The sequence below is a fragment of the Propithecus coquereli genome, unplaced genomic scaffold (genome assembly GCF_000956105.1).
Source record: "Propithecus coquereli isolate 6110/MARCELLA unplaced genomic scaffold, Pcoq_1.0 Scaffold339, whole genome shotgun sequence".
Classification (NCBI taxonomy): Eukaryota; Metazoa; Chordata; class Mammalia; order Primates; family Indriidae; genus Propithecus; species Propithecus coquereli.
In genome coordinates, this window is record NW_012149052.1 from 392145 (window position 1) to 411613 (window position 19469).

The 19469-nt window shown below is 36.0% G+C and overlaps 1 protein-coding gene across 2 annotated transcripts in view; it reads left to right on the top strand.

The window, feature by feature from the left end:
- PCSK5 (proprotein convertase subtilisin/kexin type 5) overlaps positions 1-19469 on the top strand; it is a 436684-nt gene that overhangs the window by 146982 nt on the left and 270233 nt on the right. For both annotated transcript variants that reach the window (XM_012650669.1, XM_012650668.1), the window contains exons 6-7: positions 11108-11196; positions 14615-14787. In XM_012650669.1, the coding sequence (XP_012506123.1) occupies positions 11108-11196; positions 14615-14787 (262 nt within the window). The remainder of the gene's footprint in view (positions 1-11107; positions 11197-14614; positions 14788-19469) is intronic.

A 19469-nucleotide genomic window follows, 5' to 3' on the forward strand; every position in this document is an offset into this window, starting at 1 on the left:
GATCCTCCAGATCCACATTTGTGAATTTTTAAGAGAAAGCACTTGACTCCCAACTCACTGAGAACAGGCCTAAGATGAATCAGCAAGAATAGCTAATTTCTGTCTATTCATAGTCAAGGGTTAGAGGAGACAATTTCTCTGTCCTTCATTCGTGGTGGAAAATGAGCTCAGGCTGTTCGCAAAGATCCGACTACATGGAGTAAAAAGTAGTGGATATAAATATCAGAGGATCAACAAAACCCTCCGAAAGAGGTTGGAGAGCTTGAGGAACAGGACGTTAGAGTCATAATAGACCTGGTGCAAAAGAAATAGCATCATGGAATCACCAAGGAAAACAAACAGGCCTGGGCAATCTTCTTTCATAGAAACAAGCTCCAGTACCCACTGAAAACTAATCATTTAAAGCAAAAGGAAAAGCCAAAAAGGATGGCAAGAGTAAATTTGGAGCATGAACCTGGGAGCCAAGAAAAGGGGTCCTGTTCCAACATCATGATTAGCATATTTCATCAACAGAGATCTCTCACCCTAAGATTCAGGTGGGAAAAAAGGTAGATGAATAAGGAGGTGGTTCCTGTCTTGATGAGGATATAGGCATGTGTACGTACATACCTGCCTGTCTTGGGTTTTTCCTGTTCTTCCTCGTTCCTTACAACATTATATTTGAGAGAGCAACTGAAGCGAGGGGAAGAAATGGGTTTTCTGAAAAACCAAGCTACTTATTCACTCATTTAGACATGTGCTAGCATAGTTTGTTATGTTCTTTCAGTTAGCAATGAATAATAAGCTATTCTTTTAGGCTGGGGCAGGTAGAAGGAGAAAAAGAGATGTCAGAGGTCTAAACTGGGGAGGACAAGAAAGAGGCCAAATGGCAGAGGTGAGAAAACACATTTAATCACTTCATTGACCACCTGAGTTTTATTTATTTTGGCGTTATTTTATTGCCAACACTATTTGTGTTCTGACTGAAATATTCTTTGTGAATCACAACTGATTATAAATAACTAGCAATTCTTCGGACCTACAATGATTTTTTAAATACATTTTTGGGGAAAATCATTATAAACTCACTGGAAGTTGCAAAAATAGTGCAGAGGTCCCCTGTACCCTCTACCTACTTTCCCCCAATGGTAACAATGTAGGTAATTACAGTACAGTATCAAAACCAAGACATTCGAATTAATACAATCTTCATATTTTATTCAGATTTCACTAGTTTTTGCCTGCACTCGTGTGTATGTCAGACTGCCAATACTTTTAACCTACCAAAAGAAATATTCTTCTTCTATTTTTAAACTTGCTGGTCATTTACATTTGACATATCTGATACTGATTAACAGTAGTGACCAATTATTACTTAATACTGTAAAATATACTTTTCATTTTCTTTCTTTGCCTACAACATGGTATCTGTCAGATGGTGGAGCAGTTTATGAATGTTAACTTTTATTAATTTCTTAAAATCATGAATATCTATTCCTAAATACCAAAAGTATTCTATTGCTAAGTATAAAAAATGTCATAATTTGAGAGTTTATGCTTAAGATGCTTTCAGTGTTAGGCTATCAAAGGGTCTCTGAATCTAATCTTGTATTATATTATATATCTATTTATTTTTATTTTGAACAAGTTTTCCTGACTCTCTTCCCACTATAATAAAAATATTTAACATTTTTGAGACCTCATGGACTTTGTGTAATTGCAGTTACTTCAGAAGCTAGTTCTATAATTGAGTCACAAAAACTAATCACCACAAAATAAACTATGTGATTTCTTTTTTTTGCTTCTTAAAAATTTTAATTTAATTTTTTTTTTCCTGAATATGTTTCTTGAGCTTTGGTAAGCTTTTCGCTGAAGACAGAGTGGTAATCCATTTTCAGCTATTTTCCATTCTTACTAATCTTTCATTTTTAAGAAGATTCTTGGTATTTCTTTCTTTTAACTCAGTTGAATAATATATCATGGAGGTTCTATAAAATACACTATCAAATATCCTGTCATCAATACTAACAGAGGAATAAAGTCACTTCTACCTCACACAGCATCAGTAGGAGGCAAAAAGTAGTGTATCAGCAAAGAAGTCATGCGATCTTGGCAATCATTCAAAGCGTTAGGAACATGGACCCCTGTGAGTCTTGCTGGAACAGTGAAAAGTCATTATACAAGGACCCAGGAGACCCTGGCCTAGACCTTGCCTTGCTACATTTTGTACCTTCCAATTACCATCTGACCACATTTTCTCATTTGTAAAATAAGAAATAATAATCTGTTTTGCCTGCTTCACAGGGTTGATGTGAGAATCAAATGAGGTTAAAATACTATGAGAATTGGAGAGTGTAATATAAACACAAGGTGGTAACGTTATCATGCACGACATGAGCAGTCAGGAACTTCAATTTTGAATGATGTGTTGCAGAGCATTTCCCTATCTCTGGCTCTCCACTACACTTCTAAGAGGGCTTTTAAAATAAACTGTTAAATGGTTTTCACTCAGATTCATACAAATGAAAAATCTGCAAGAAAGAACAGGCACACCAGATGTCAGAAGGGAATAGCAATGGTGAGAGTAGACGGAAGCCATGAACACCTGAAGATGTTTGTTCCAAGAAAGGAATGAAAGAGAAAGTCATCTTTTTTCCACTTGCCAATGCTTGATTCCCTACAGGTGCAATTTTGACATTCAAGCAAAGCACTGACAAGTGTGAAAGGAGACCTCCTGTGTGTGTCCTCAAGTCTCCAATCCGTTGCTGAGCTGACTCACATCTTGTCTTCAGATTTGTAGTGAAAGCTCAAATAAGTTAGTATTTCCACCCCCACTAACTCATATGGAAGAAAAAAGTTTACAGAGCGGTGGGATGAGAGGAAAAAGCAAAACAAGGAGTGAAGGCAGTGTCTTACCACTCAGCAAGGTACAGTACACCCATGAATTAATGTTCCACACTCACTTCACCTAACGTGTGTGTTCACAATATGTAGGAATTAATTTACAGGCACTCCCTTGTCGGATCTTACATCTCTTCAATAAGATAATCCGGCTAAAACTTCGGTAGATCTTTAATCACAGTGGTTTATTGTTAGGAACAGGTAATGGAGTAGATGATAAAACTTGGTAAGAAAAAGCAATAGAACAAAGACTGGCATGATTTTAAGTCAGAATGCTCTTCAAGAGCTAAAATGATTTATTGAGGTAAAAATTGTGCAATAAAATGTTTCACATTTACTAGGGATTTGACAGCAATGACAGCATCCTTAAGAGAATCAGAAAAGTGATGCAATACGAAACATTTTTTAATTCTTAGCTTGTCTAGGTTCATTTTGTTTGAGATCATGTCCCATTTCTTTTAAGTCGTTGGTCTAGAAATCCATTATAATTTACATAATTGAGTTATCTTTTGGAAATCTCAGAAATTATGTGTCTTTGTAATATTGTGAGCATATGCAAGAAAGCTTAACAGATGACTAATTTTCCAACGAGTATTTATTACATGAGAATTAGCTAGTAAAGTTTATACTTAGGTGCATGTGGGTCAGAGTGCAATATAATGAATATATCGCTTTCTGGACTAAAATCTACTAAACTTTTCTCCCTATGCTGAAAATACTCCAAATGCTCGTACTCTGGCCTTCGAAAAAAATACATCGAAAATGCAGGCTTTTGTTTTTGTGACGTTTATATTTAACTGATATCATGAACATACTTCTTGCTGACCACCCTTGTTCTTCGGGACTAGGAAAAAATGGAATCTTGTTCATACACTTGAACTTCAAAGAGGTCATGATAACACCTATTGTTCTACGATCTGTTTTATATCCATGTAAAAACACTGATTCCAACCAAGATATGAAAATAAAAAAGATGACGGGTACTTTTCTGGGGTAATGATTATTGTCATCTGAAGTGAGTGGGCTCCTTAAATGTAGTTGAGCTAGCCAGTTGGACCCTCAATTACGGGAAGCTGCAATGTGTTATTTAACTGATACATAATGCATATGCATCAGCAGTAGAGTGAGGGTTCAGCTCAGGTAATTTCACTGTCTCCCAAAAGTGGTTCATATATTATGATGTAGAGTAATGTACAGAAATCTTTACAAGAGACCTTTTTATGAGGAGATAGTCTCTCTGTTATTCACTCAGGAGCATTCACTATGTATTAATGATGCATGTAATCTGTACAGGGCTTTGTACATTTTAGGAATACAGAACCAAGTTAGTTCTTCCATCTTTTAAATAATATGGTAGAATAAATATTCAATTACATCTCTCCTAGTATAGTCCATCTAAAACTCCAGAGAAAGTATTAAGGAACTTTTTAATGCATGGTTTAGCTGGTGGGACACGATTCCTTTGAGAAAGCTCAAATATGTAAGACTAGGTGGGCACAGGCGTGTTTGGAATGACCGACCAATCCCAGGCAGCCTGGATCTGTATTTTAACAAGCCAGGGATGGCAGGACACAAGGCCATGGTCCAGTGGGTGAGAGAGGATTCTGCATAAAACAAAACCCCTGAGACACCTCTTCAGTACTTTCACTACATGAAGAAAAAAAAAACAAAAACAAAACAAGAAACCTACACACAGGGAGACAAAGGACAAATTTGACTTTCTTAGCTTGGGTAATAGGTGGGACAAGAGGATAAATAAATAACTACCCTTTAAGAATTACTAACCGGGTCAGGCACAGTGGCTCATGCCTATAATCCTAGCACACTGGGAAGGATTGCTTGAGGTCAGGAGTTCGAGACCAGCTTGAGCAAGAGTGAGACCCCGTCTCTAAAAAAAAACAATTACTAACAGCAGTCATAGGATTTACAACTATAAGTCATCTTACTTACACAGCCAAAATTTTAAATTTTGTTGAACAGTTCCTCCAAATGTGTTGACTTATCTCCAAATATGTGGCAGAAGCAAACTTAAATCTTTTGGGAACAATGAGCTTCCTACCCCACTCTCAAAGAATTCACAAAGATAAAAGCCTAAGCAACATGGCGAGACGCTCCTAAACAGAAAATTCATCAACTAACTACAAGGGGGAAAACATTAACATAGAAACAAGAGAATAGCAAACAGAATAATGGAATTAGATTGACATAGTTTAGAACTATTATGTACAGTATAATTTATAGGTATAAAGAAATGAATATTGAAAAAGTATCTTGAGAAAAAAAAGACTATCAAAATTAAGCAGGCAGATTTGAAAAAGAACTTCAGAAAATGAAACATATAAGCTAGGTGTGGTGATGTGCAGCTATAGTCTCAGCTACTCTGGAGGCTGAGGTAGGAGGATTGCTTGAACTGAGGAGTTCAAGGCCAGCCTGGGCTATGTAGCAAGACTCCATATCTTAAATGAAAGAAGGGAAGAAGGGAGGAAAGAAGGAACGAAGGAGAGAAAGAGAAATAAGAAAGAAAGAAAGAAAGAAAGAAGAGAGAGAGAGAAAGGAAGAAAGAGAAAGAAGGAAAGAAAGAGATAGATGTGAATGTTGGAGGGAATGGATTAAATAGCAGATTAGTCATGGCTGACGTTAGAGGGTAAGTGAAATGTAGAACTGAACAAGTTACAGAGAATGTAGCCTAGAGGGGAGGTTCTAGGAAGTCCAAAGGAGAGATTAAACTGAAGGCTGTGTGAAAAGATCTGATACATGCTTCATTGTGAATCTGAATAGAGGGACTCCAGAATGATGAATAGGCAGTTTTCAGAGATAACAGATAAGAATTCTGAGGAATTAGACTTAAACTACAGGTTTAAGAATTAAGTCAAAGAGAAGATATGAAAAGGATCCAGAGAAAAATAGATTGCCCAGATGGCTGATTTCTTATCAGAAACAGTGGAAGCTGGAAGTCAGTGGAATGACATGTTTGAAGTAGTGTTAGTCTAGAATTCTATACCCAGTGAAATGATTTTTCAGTAACAGTAAAATAAAGTCATTTTCTGAACCTTCCAAAAAACTTTTGACCACCAAAAGACTCTGAAGAGTACATTTTATAGAATGTTCTTTAGAAATAAATCAATGACCCCAGAGGAAAGTCTGAGTTACAAAAAGAAGTAAAGCAAAAAATGTGCAGTTAGTTGACCCTTGAACAACTCAGGAGTTCGGCGCACTGACCCCTCTTGCAGTTAAAACCTCATGTATAACTTTTGACTTCCTCAAAAGTTAACTACTCATAGCCTACTATTGACTGAAAGGCTTACCAATAACTTAAACAGTTGACTAATGCATATTTTGTATGTTATATGTATTATATACTGTATTCTTGTAATACAGTAAACTATAGAAAGAAAGCATTATTAAGAAAATCATAAGGAAGAGAATATTATTTTACTGTTCATTACGTGGAAGTGGATCATCATAAATGTCTTCATTGTCATCTTCTTCACATTGACTAGGCTGAGAAAGAGGAGGAGGAAGAAAAGAGGTTGGTCTTACCGTCTCAGGGGTAGCAGAGGCAGAAGAAGATCTACATATAAGTAGACCCAACCGGTTCAAACCCTTGTTTAAGGGTCAACTTTATTTGTAAATCTATATAAACATCGATTATTTAAATTAGTAACAGTAATGAGTAATTTCTAGGCTTAAAAAATCCAAGATATCATTTTAATCATGGGAAGCTCATACATGGGCATGAGAGATATATGGGCAATCAGAGTTAAAACATTCTAAATTTTGTATTGTTTAGAAAAAGAGGGTGACTTTAGACTTTGTGTTTTTAGGTATCTGTGATCAAATACCTAGGATTATCACTAAATAATAGAATTATAATAACCAAACTATTATAGGGAAATAATTATAGAAACAAACATAAATGTATCAATAAACACAGCTACAATAAATGGACTTAGTCTCTAGTTAGAGACAGATAGTCTAGCTTCAAAAAAATTATATTCTATTGATAAGAGACATAACTAATACGAACATAGAATGTTTGAAAGTAAAAAGAATAAAATAATATATAAATTAAATAGTAACTAGATATATTTATTTCTTTTTACTGAAGAGCTGTAGTGTTACTACACATTCACAAATGATTTGTTTCACTAGGAAGATTAATGATTCCATTCTAAATAAAACAAAATTGATAGAACTGCAAAGCACATTAACAAATCCACGCTGTAATAAATGAGCTTGATATAATGGATGTATAAAGAATAATTGGAGGATATATATCATTTTTAAGCACATGGAATATTTATTAACATTGATCATGAACTTGGTCATTAAGTCTCACAAAATTCAAAGGATTGATTCATAGAAATTATATTCTTTTATCATAAGGTAATCAAGTTAATTGTTATCAAAAGATAATTAATTACCTACATACATTTGAAAATATCAAAACATACTTATAAGTGACCTATAAGCCAAAGAATAAACCAGAGCTCAATTTAAAAATAGAGGCCCTTATACTCCAGTAGCACCTGGCATTAATTAATAATAGATACAATGAAGTATAAGAACAGTATTCTAATTAAGAGAATTAGAGATTTGAATAAAAATAACTTACGCCATGAAGTAATATGCAATAAGAGCTTAATGAAGAATGATAATTATTAATTACTAGGTTCAGGGGAAAATTGATAGCTGAGCTTGAAGCTTCCAAAGAAATAGTTTTTCTTTTAAAAATTGAACATTTTGGCCAGGTGTGGTGACTTGGCAGGAGGATTGTTTGAGGCCAGGAGTTTGGAACCAGCCTGAGCAATATAGCAAGACCCTGTCTCTACAAAAAATAAAATAAAAAAATTAGCCAGGCATGCTATAGGCATGGACCAGCACATCTGGCTAATTTTTCCATTTTTTGTAGAGATGGGGTCTCTCTATTGCCCAGGCTGGTCTCAAACTCCTGGCCTCAAGTGATCTTCCTGACTCGGCCTATCAAAGTGCTGGGATTACAGGCATGAGCCACCACGCCCAGCTCTACACCACATTTTCTTTATCCATTCATCTGGTGATGGACGCTTCGGGTTGCATGTATATCTTAGCTGTTGTGGATAGTGCAGATATCTCTTTGATGTACTGATTTTCTTTATTTTGGATGTACACTCAGCAGTGGGATTGCTGGGTCATATGGCAGATCTATTTGTAGTTTTTTGAGGAAACTCCATACTGTTTTCCATAGTGGCTGTACTATCACATCCCCACCAAGAGTGTGCTAGCATTCCCCTTTCTCCACATCCTCGCCAACATTTATTATTTGTTGTCTTTTTGATAATAGCCATTTTAAGTGGGGTGAGATAATATCTCATTGTGGTTTTGATTTGCATTTCCCCAATGATTAGCAGTTTTTCATATACTTTTTTGACCATTTGTGTGTCTTCTTTTGAGAAATGTCTATTCAGATCATTTGCCCATTTTTAAATTGAATTATGTTTTTATTAATGCGTTTAGTTCCTTATACATTCTTGTTATTAATCTGTCAGATGGATAGATTGTAAATATTTTCTTCCATTCTGTAAGTTGTCTTTTCATTCTGTTGATCGGGTTTTTTTTTTTTTTATTTGCTGTGCAGAAGCTTTGTAGCTTGTTGTAATCCTATTTGTCTATTTTTGTTTTTGTTGCCAGTACTTTTGATGTCTTACCCAAAAAATCTTTGCCCAGGCCAATGTCCTGAAACATTTCTCCAATGTTTTCTTCTAGTAGTTTCACAGTGTCAGGTCTTACATTATTTAAATCTTTAGTCCATTTTGATTTAATTTTTGTATATGGTGAGAGATAGGAATCTAGTTTCATTTTTCTATATATGGATATCTAATTTTCCCAGCACCATTTATTGAAAAGACTGCCCTTTCCCCAGTCACCCTTGTCAAAAATGAATTGGCTATATATGCATGAATTTATTTCTGTGTTCTCTATTCTGTTCCATTGGTCTTTGTTTTTATGCCAGTACAATGCTCTTTTGGTTACTATAGCTTTGTGATATATTTTAAAGTCTGATAGTGTGATGCCTCCATCTTTGTTCTTTTTGCTTAGGATTGCTTTGGCTATTTGGGGTCTTTCGTGGTTCCATACAAATTTTAACAATTTTTTTTTTCTATTTCTGTGAAGAATGTCATTGGTGTTTCCATAGGGATTGCACTAAATCTGTGGGTCGCTTTTTTTTTTTTTTGAGAGAGTCTCTTTTGCCCGGGCTGGAGTGAGTGCCGTGGCGTTAGCTTAGCTCACAGCAACCTCAAACTCCTGGGCTCAAGCGATCCTTCTGCCTCAGCCTCCCGAGTAGCTGGGACTACAGGCATGCGCCACCACACCCGGCTAATTTTTTTCTATATATTTTTAGTTGTCTGATTAATTTCTTTCTATTTTTAGTAGAGACGGGGTCTCGGTCTTGCTCAGGCTGGTTTCGAACTCCTGAGCTCAAACAATCCGCCCGCCTTGGCCTCCCAGAGTGCTAGGATTACAGGCGTGAGCCACCGCGCCTGGCCTGTGGGTCGCTTTGAGTAATATGAAAATTATTATTACTTCTTCCAATCCATGAACATGGAATGTCTTTCCATTTGTTTGTGTCCTCTTCAATTTCTTTCATTGGTATTTTGAAACTTTTATTGTATTGTAATATTTTCAGTCTTGCAGTTTTTATGTGGTTTGGTTATATTATTTTCATGTGTTGTTAACAGTTTGACAAAGTATTCTGTACTCTTTGATCCAGTAATTCTACTTCTAGGAGTTTGTCCCAAGGTATAAAATGATATACATACTCAAGGTTGTTCTTAATATCTTTGTTAACATTAGTGAACAACTGGGTAAAGTTCCAGAAATAAAAGACTTATTAAAGAGCTTATAGTGTGTGTATATACATACAGAAAGATATACACACACACACACACACACACACACACCTCACACATATTTGTATATATACCATTTAAAGAATTACACAATAGATTAGTAACCCTTAAAATAACATATAGGTTAATATTTATATAGAAATATAAGCATGACATTACTAAGTAACAGAAAGCAGTATGTAATATCTCTTTGATGTAAACTTGCATGTGTGCCTATCAGTTGTAAGCAGTAACTTGTTTATAGTTGCACAGACGGCAGAAATATACCCCATGACGAGTGTAGTCTGAGCCAGTTTTGCTGTAAAATACACTGAAATAACTGTCACATGCCTCCTCTGCAGCCATGGCACACATTAGTCGTCAGTCCTAGTGTTCTTTCTCTGGGCTCCAATATGCCTTAGAATTCTTCTCAACATACAGTTTTAGGCCACCATTTCCAAGCAAATATTCTTCTCATACTGTTTTAAGCCACCATTTGTAAGCAAATTGTACTTTATACTTGGAAGTTCTTTGCCATCCTTATAACAAGATGATCTTAGAAATCCTTTCAGCTAAAAGACTTTTTTGATCAAGGAACAAAATTATTGTGGCAAGAAATAACAGGGAATCCCTTTCGGAAAATAATTTTTAATTTAGTAGTATCCACGTTTTAAAAAAAACAGTAAAAAGGTGAAAACGAACTGGTGATATAGATGTTGATAATATATTTTATTAGATAAAATATTTCAGCATGTAATGATATAAAACAATTATTGATATATTTTACCCTTTCATTTTTTCATATGTAATTTTTGGAACCCAGTGTGTGTTTACAGTGCATCTTGTTTTAGATAATGAATTTTCTTTGGAAATACTTGATCTGTATTTAAATTTTCAATTTACAAAGCAGATTCTCATACCCATCTCAAATTTTCTACTAATGGAATTGTGTATTAGTTTTTGAAATTTAATTAAAATTAAATAAAATTAAAAATTGAGATGGGGTTGCACCAGCCACATTTCAAGTGCCTGATAGCCACATGTGGCTGGTGGCCCCCAGATGGGTCAGTAGAAGTTTGGAGTATACAAAACACACCAATTGGTTTTAGCCTTCAAGGAGATTTTCTGATTGGAAAAGCAAGATGGCAAGAATAAACATATTCAGAACATAATCCAAAACAATACAATTAAGTGCTAAAAGTTTGCCATGGACCAAGTGCTACTTGGGAAGGAAGTTCCAGAAAGGCCACAGCTGGGTACCTTCTTCACCACTTTGAAGTCTGAGTGGTGGCAATGACCTGGAGAGTTTGTGAGAATGGAGCGTCTTGCTTTAGAAGGTGTGTGTGTTCTGCCTGCAGGCATGGGACCCGCTGTGCTGGAGAAGTGGCAGCCGCTGCAAACAACTCCCACTGTACGGTCGGCATTGCTTTCAACGCCAAGATCGGAGGTATGGGAAACAAACTTACGTGGGTATAGAAACGAGCCAGTTAGCTCTTTCGCTAACTGGCTTTCAGAACCCTTTTTAAATGAAAGATGAACTACTAGGCATATCTTTCTATAATAGTGTTCAACTATTGGTGACAGCAAAATGACCATATTAACATATGAGTTAAATATAGTTCAAGACTTCAGATAAAAACAGTTAAAGACTTCCAAAGCAGTACCCCTAACGTGTTGCAAACACTTCTTATTAAACAGGCTCGAAAAAAGGTTATCCAGTAGTGAAGATGGGCATTGACATTTGTACCAAAACTGTATAATTGGTGCCAGGGTCAGAAAGAACTAATAATATAAACATCAGGCCGTATCTCTGTGGAAAGAAGAATTTTGAAATTTTCTCAAAGCAGAAGTTCCTTTCATTTCTTTTGCTTAGGCTTGACAAAAAGTTCCTTTTAATTGTAATTAAAATGGTAAATGGTAAAATCTTCTTTTGTAGTCCCGTAATGTAGTGATACAGTTTTCATGAATGATTCAGATATCTGTACATATACACACCTATGTACAAACTCAACTATGCATATGTTTACTGTAAGCACCCAGCCAAAGCAGTATAAAGCCAAGCGTTTATAAAAGCAAACTCCAAGTTTCCCATTTGTAATCATCTTTGTAAGCAACAGCCACACACAATGAGAAGAAAACATTATAGTAGATTTTATAGAGCCTGGTGACTTTATTATGCCTGGCCTCAAGGTGTTCCCTAGGGGTCTCCTAAAAGGTGTCCTGAGATGAATGAAGCTTCTGGAACCAGGCTGACCTCCTTGTTTCCAATGCACTATTTGTTTCCAAGTGGTAAGCAGAGTTGGAACCAAAAAATAAAAATGACAGTTCTTTCTAGGATAAGAATATAAATATAGAGGTCCTATACCATGAAATATTTAGAGTATATAACAGAGCTTAGAAAAGGTTTTCTGAAACTACTTTGAGTGTCAGTCGACAGCACATTTGACCTCTTCGTTTCCTTTATTTCACCCTGAATTCTTAGGGTGAATGACCAGTAATTAGCTATACTCAGGGAGCATCTGCTATGTGTCAAAGGGAATGCAGGTGGAGAAGCTGAGGAAAGGAGATGAAGATGACATTCCTTGAAGAATGATGAGTGTTCTGGAGGCCCCCGCTCTTCTCAGGAGAATCCGATCAGTGGCTGCCCAGTCGACCCTTCTGCTGGTCCGGGACACAGTCTCTCACATCCACAGACACACAGCCCAGATCCTCAGCATCCCTCTGAACACAAACCCAGCATTCTTACTGACCTTGGAGGAATGAGGGGATGAACTTGTGAACTCACAGACAAACTCCAGACCAAGCTTACCAGTACCTTAGCAAAAAAAAAAAAAAAAAAAAAGAAAAGCCAAAAAATTGAATGTATAGCAATAACTTAAAAATGGTCTAAAACAGGAACACTCTGAATTATAAATTTAAGCCCCAGACCCAAGGCATGAAGGCTTGGAGTTAAATGAGAAAAAAGAAGCAGACTTTTATCTTTAAACATGACTAAATGAAATTCTTTTCTGTGAATTTTTGAACAGAAAATTAATAGTACCCTCTAGGTATGATTTAGCAAGCATTTTTTTCATGGACTTCATATAAATTGCACGACACAGAAACTAAATTCAGGTGTTGTGTCTTAGTCTCATGCTGGCATTTAGACACACCGGTGAGATTATTTTGGGCAATTAAAGTGTTTATTTCAGACCTCATTGTACTAATGAAGTAGTTTCATGTTATGCTTTTAAACAGAAAATAAGAAGATGTGGTAGTTCATCTTTCTTTGCTAAAAAACATGTGGATGAAATTTGAATATTCATATTAAATTATAATAAACCAGTGGCTACTCAGGACCTAGTACATGCAGAACATTATTCTGGGTTTTCTACTCCCATAAAACAAACCACTGGCGCACTTTGTAAGTACAATTTCCATTCCACAATTTTTAATGGGACTTGTTCACAGCCTTCATTCTTCACATCACCTTTTAAAATGCATCTCCTTTAAATATCCAAAAGTCTAGAAGAAAAGCCAATCAAGAAGCATAACAACCAAATGCAATGTCTTTAGAGATACTTGGAAGAAATGTAATGTTGACTGGGTGCTAGGTGACCGTAGGGACTTATTTTCATATTTTTTGTAGAAATAAAATTAAAGGATGAAGGATCATATCTGTCATGGAATTTAAAGCAGTTCAACCTAATATTTATATTTTTAGATTAAGAAAATGTGGCAAAATGTCAACGGTTGTTGAGTACTGGCTATGTAGGTTTTTTGTTCATGATTTCTATTTTTCTTTGAAGTTTTGTAGTTAAAGGTTAAACATTTTTTTACAGCACAAAGAAGGCACAGTTTCTTTAAGAATATATTGGTTTTCTACCAGTATTCCCACCTCAATCCAAATAGTATCGAAAGCTGCCTGATTTGTGGTTTTATTATTTAATCTCCATTTATTGATAACCGATAAAATCTTGAAATCTTACTGGATAACAAGGTTTTCCTAAGGACTGTATTTGACCTGTAAAGATATAATTTTAAAATAATACAGTGTCTCACAGATGGTATTTGGTTAAGCTGAAGGAGAGATATGTTTACTTAACAATTAGATGTTTTGGTGTTGTTTTTTCTAGTCTCCAAAATAAAAGTAAAAAAAAGAAAGCCTGGCATTTGGCATATAACTGATTTCTGAATATCTTAGTGTCTAATTTTGTAAAATGAGGTTAATAATAAATTCCTATCTTTCTGATGGGAATATACTTAAGTGAAGATTAATGACTAAACATTGCTGAAACCGTTTCAGAACTATTTGAAGTGTTACATGCACAGAGAGCATGCTCATTTATAATTCGACTTATTAATAACTTAGCAAAAAAGAAATATATTAAGTTCACATCAGTCTTACAGATTAGTGGATAATATTAAATATGGAAGAAATGAGACCAACCTAACTTGGCAGCTTTCCAAATTTTGTACGATGTTAGAATGTTTTATACCACTTATGAACACAAGTTATTCAATGAAGAGAAATTTAAGAAAGACGGATTGCTTGAGGGTGTCTCTGTCAAGTACTCACACGGAGAGAGTTGAGGAGAAGAGAGTTTGTGCAGGCTATTGTAGGGACTGGGAACTTGGAAAAAGAAAATAATAGATAAAAAAGATTTTTAAGGAAGTTTTGCTTTTGCTTTTTTACATGCAATGTAATTTCCTTTCTCCCCAAGACAGTGTCCACAAAGTGTGCATTAACCTTTTACTGGGGAAAATATGCTCACTGAAGTGTTGATTAATAATTTATTCTTTCCCCCAAAATCCTACAACTGGGTTTTTTGGGTGTCACATAGTGAAGCCTTTGTAATGAGCTAGTTCTCCTTTCTGCTTTGAAGGAGTGCGAATGCTGGACGGAGATGTCACAGACATGGTGGAAGCGAAGTCGGTCAGCTTCAATCCCCAGCACGTGCACATATACAGCGCCAGCTGGGGCCCAGACGACGATGGCAAAACTGTGGACGGACCAGCCCCCCTCACCCGGCAAGCCTTTGAAAACGGTGTTAGAATGGTAGGTTTTAATAGCACTTAGGCTCATACTGTGTTGACGGGTGGCCATTCTTGTATGTAAGAATCTGTGGGTTTCCTTTTCTTGTCCTTCAGTCTAGAGAGGTAGATGGAGCTCTTAGGCTGAGCGAGCAGAAAGGCTCGTGGGAAGAGGTGTTGACATTTGGGATCGTGAGTTATTTGTCTTCTGTGTGAACTAAGAGCTAGAGAGTTTCCTCTGAAGAGAACAGAGGTACATTTAGATGATTAGATTAGTTCAAAGAAAATATGTGAATTAGTATGTTAATCTTGCATTCAGAGTAGTCAATTCTTGAGACTTGGAGATTGGAGATATCGACACTCTACAGGTGGTGTTGAGAGATCATCCAGTCGTACTCTTCTGGGCCTCTCCCTTTTATACCCTCCCTAGTCTCACCTGTGTCCCAGGACAATGTTTTTATACTGGCTCCCAATCTCTCTAACCCGATAGCTTAACCCATCAGTATTTTCCTTGATTTCACTAAAAACATCATTGACCACTCTCCCCCCAAAACTGACCACATAACCTAATATAATAAAATGTCTGTTTCGAGTTACAGATCTTAAGAAATCCTGTCTTATTTAAGTTAAATAAAAAACAAGGGTGGTAATTTTTATAGTCACAAAAGGGGGAGACCTCCACCACAAGCAATATCTTTCTCTTCCTTACTTGTGAATGGACTTTGGGGTGATTTAAAGCATACATTTAATCATGTTCATTTAAGGCCATCATTGATCTGGCCCCAACTTCACTTTCCTTCCTCATCTCGTTTTACTCCTTGTAATGTAAGTGTGCTCCACTCTTACTGTCCATCGGCACATACTGCTTTCCTTCCTACATGGCACTATGCCCCAACCCCAAGTCCTCCCATTATTGGCCAAATCCTATTTGACCTTTAAACCTCAGCTAAAAGTTTACTTCTTCCCAGAAGTTTCTCCCTGCCCAAACTAGAATTAAGTGTAAGCAGTCCCTACCTACCTTACATTCTTACTGGTATTAGATAGAGTCTTTATCATATTGTGCTTTATATCAGAGTTAGTTCTGGGTGTATCTTTCTCATTAAATTGTAAATTTCTAGAGAGCTGAAATTATGCTCTACACATCTTTATGGGGTTTGCAAAACCTAGACAGTGCATTGAGTTTAGTAAGTACTCAGTAAAACTTTGTTGAATCAAATTTAAGTTACTACAAATGATGCTAACCACAGGATTGTTATATATTCAGCCCAAATTTGAAACAGTAAAATGCATGCAGTTGATTAATGTAACATTATAGCAGGAGTAAAAATAATAATGATTCTCCCATAGCTTTGTGGGATTGATATTAGGATTTTTTGTTTTTTTGTTTTTTTTTTTGAGACAGAGTCTCACTCTGTTGCCCGGGCTAGAGTGCCGTGGCGTCAGCCTAGCTCACAGCAACTTCAAACTCCTGGGCTCAAGCGATCCTTCTGCCTCAGCCTCCCGAGTAGCTGGGACTACAGGCACACACCACCATGCCTGGCTAATTTTTGCTATCTATATATATTTTTAGTTGTCCAGATAATTTCTTTCTATTTTTAGTAGAGACGGGGTCTCGTTCTTGCTCAGGCTGGTCTCAAACTCCTGACCTTGAGCGATCCACCCGCCTCAGCCTCCCAGAGTGCTAGGATTACAGGCGTGAGCCCCCGCACCCGGCCGGTGTTAGGGTTTTAATGGAAGAATAATCTAAGCCATCTCCTGGTTATTCTGAAGTAGACTGGAGGGAAAATTATATACCTGTTCTGTAGCCCTTCCTAACTAAATGATAGTTCAGGTTTGATTAAGACATTCACTTTTCTAACTCTGTCCAATTTTCAGCTACATTACAGCCCATTTAAACCGTAGGATAATGTTTTAACTCATTGCCTAGAAGTTTCCTTTCAAGGTGCCTTAACACCAAATGAATGTACTCTGTGTAATCTGGTGATTTCATTACCAAAACCATGGACTACAAATTACTATTCTCTCTCTCTATGCCATCAATAGAACAATCATTCAAATTAAGCAAGCCAAGCTTAGTTCATATTTAATCTCAAATTGTATATGTGTGACTATTACAATAAAAAGCAATGTGAAACTTCTCATTAATATGAAAATCCTTAGATTAGTAATGCACATAGCATCATGAATGTGCATGTACATGTACAGAAAACCTAATAGCCAATAGCTGGTTTTACCAACAGACTAACAGGCATGTCACTGAATCAGATGACATGAACCAATGATTTTCAAATTTATTTTTGTTGGAGAATCTTTTGCTCAGTGGAAATCTTAACTGGAAGCTGAGTGTGTAAAACAAATAAAAAATGTGCTTTGGTTGAAAGAAGAGTAAAAAAGGGTCAAGATTAGAAAAAATCATCTGAGAAAGCTACTCAAACGCATAGGAAGATTGTAGTTAGAAATAAGTAATTTGGAAAAATTTACTCTGTGATCATTATTAACTACAAAAGTAACCTATGCTTATTGTAACAGATCATACACACAAATGTATAAAAATGAAATTAACAGTAGATTTCTCCACCCAACTAGGTAATCATTTATAAGAATATAGACCACATCTTTCCGTACTCTTGTGCAAATTAACATGCCAAACGGGGTCATATACCCCTGCACATTGCTGCATTCACCAAACAGTCTACCATGGAGGTCCTTCTAGGACAACCCATAAAACAGAACTCATTTGTGTTATTTTTTTCAAAATGTTTGAAGTATAGAGATATCATAATTTTTTCAACATTCTGTTAAAGATCTTCCAAGGTTTTAACCTGTAAAAGAAGGAGCTCAGTTTTAAAACAAACCATTTGGAGTCGAGGTAGTAACAAAAGAAATGACTTCTAAAAAGGACGAATTATTTTCTGGCTCCTAACATTGTACATCTAAATATGGAAAAACAGTGGTGACCCATTTAAATGTGATAAGGTCAACAGGATGGCATTTTCACATGTTTAATAGGCTTTCAGGTTGCGGTAGGGTCGAGTCCAGTATCCGTCATTTACTGCTCTCTGACCATATATAGATAAAGGTACCACTCTACTTCTATTTTCTCATCTAAGGTAGGTGAAAAGAGTACTCACAGAGATGTTATAAGTGTTAAATGAGATGATAATGCATATAAAGTAATTACCACAATGCCTAAATTATAATAAATGCACTTAATTTTTTTTTTGAGAGAAAAGATTGTGTCCTTCCAAAAAACTGATTGTATTTGTCTTTAGTACCTCATCTGTCTCTCCTATACCATTTCCATACTGCAGAATTCTAGCTGATTGCATTGAGTTACCTGTTGGGGTAGATTAAAAATAGAACAGTTCAAGTGAACATAGACTTTCTGAGCTCTGTAGAGTCATTTATTTTGTTCTTCCTGTGTCTGCACATGCCTTCAATTTCATTTGCCTCTAAAAGCACATCTTTAATTTCAGTGAGATAACCTCTGGATATATAAATTCATTCCAGTTATCCATGTTTGCAGTCCTGAATTTAGTTTAGCTTATATTTTCCCAAAGGATATTTCTCTAAATATCTATGAATATATAACTTAATATTTTTAAGCAGTATATTAGATAGTCTTTTCTGGGAAAAAGAAACCTTTTACTGCTTTCTGTGTTCTCAGGATCCAATGAGACAGTAAGTGTGATAATCTTTGAGATTATTCTAATTTATGTTTTTATATAATACATACTGTCATATATATATAAAATAATTGGATAAAAACTTTATGCAAATTTAGATTATAGAGTACAATAAAGAAATAAGTGATTTATTAGCTGAGTGATTTAAGGAATGAAAAAATAAACAACTGATAAAATAATTCCTTTAGTTAGCTAACTGAAAACCTATGCACCAGCCTAATGTCACTCTGACCTTTTGGGGTTTTAACTAGATCATCTACAAAAATGCAAGGATTTGAATTTATTCATTCATCCTATTAAATTTAGTGAGCTCCCACTTTCTACACACTGTAGATAAAGAGGTGAAAAAGACATCTAAGTTTTTTATGTAATACATAGAAGTCCCTACATTCTGGCAACAAGATGGAAGACAAACAAGCAAAGAAATATTCAAGACTGTTTGGAGAGGATTAAAGGAATGAATCAAATTAAACTGATGGCTGAGGGAAGGCAGAACTGCTTTAGTCAGGGAAGGCAGGGCATCCTCTTTGAGGAGGTGATATTTGAACAGAGACATAAATAATAATAAGCCAGGTATGTGAAGAACATGGGGGAGGGTGAATGTTCTATGCAGAGGAAACCCCAGTAGGGCAAACTTTTGGTGTATTCCCAGAACAGAGTGCTAATTTGGGCTTTAGAAGCAATGGGAACAGAAAGAGGGTAGAGGGATATGGTTTGGAAAGGTAGACAGGGGCCAACTCAGCAAGGCTTTCTAAGCCATGGAGGGTGTTTGCATTTTATTCTGTTATAGGAAGCCATTGGAGATTTTAAACATGATACACAATTTTAAAAGATCATTGCTATGTAAACAGTGGGCTGTATGTGGGGTGAGGGATGGGCAGGCGAGGGTGGAAAATTGAAGTGGTCCAGGGGTGTATTGGACCAGGGTGGCAGCAGCTTCAAAACCACCAAAGAGATCAGACAGCAACAGAGACAAGCCTAAGTATCAAGCAAGATTTTCACAGAGGAATTAAATAAATTT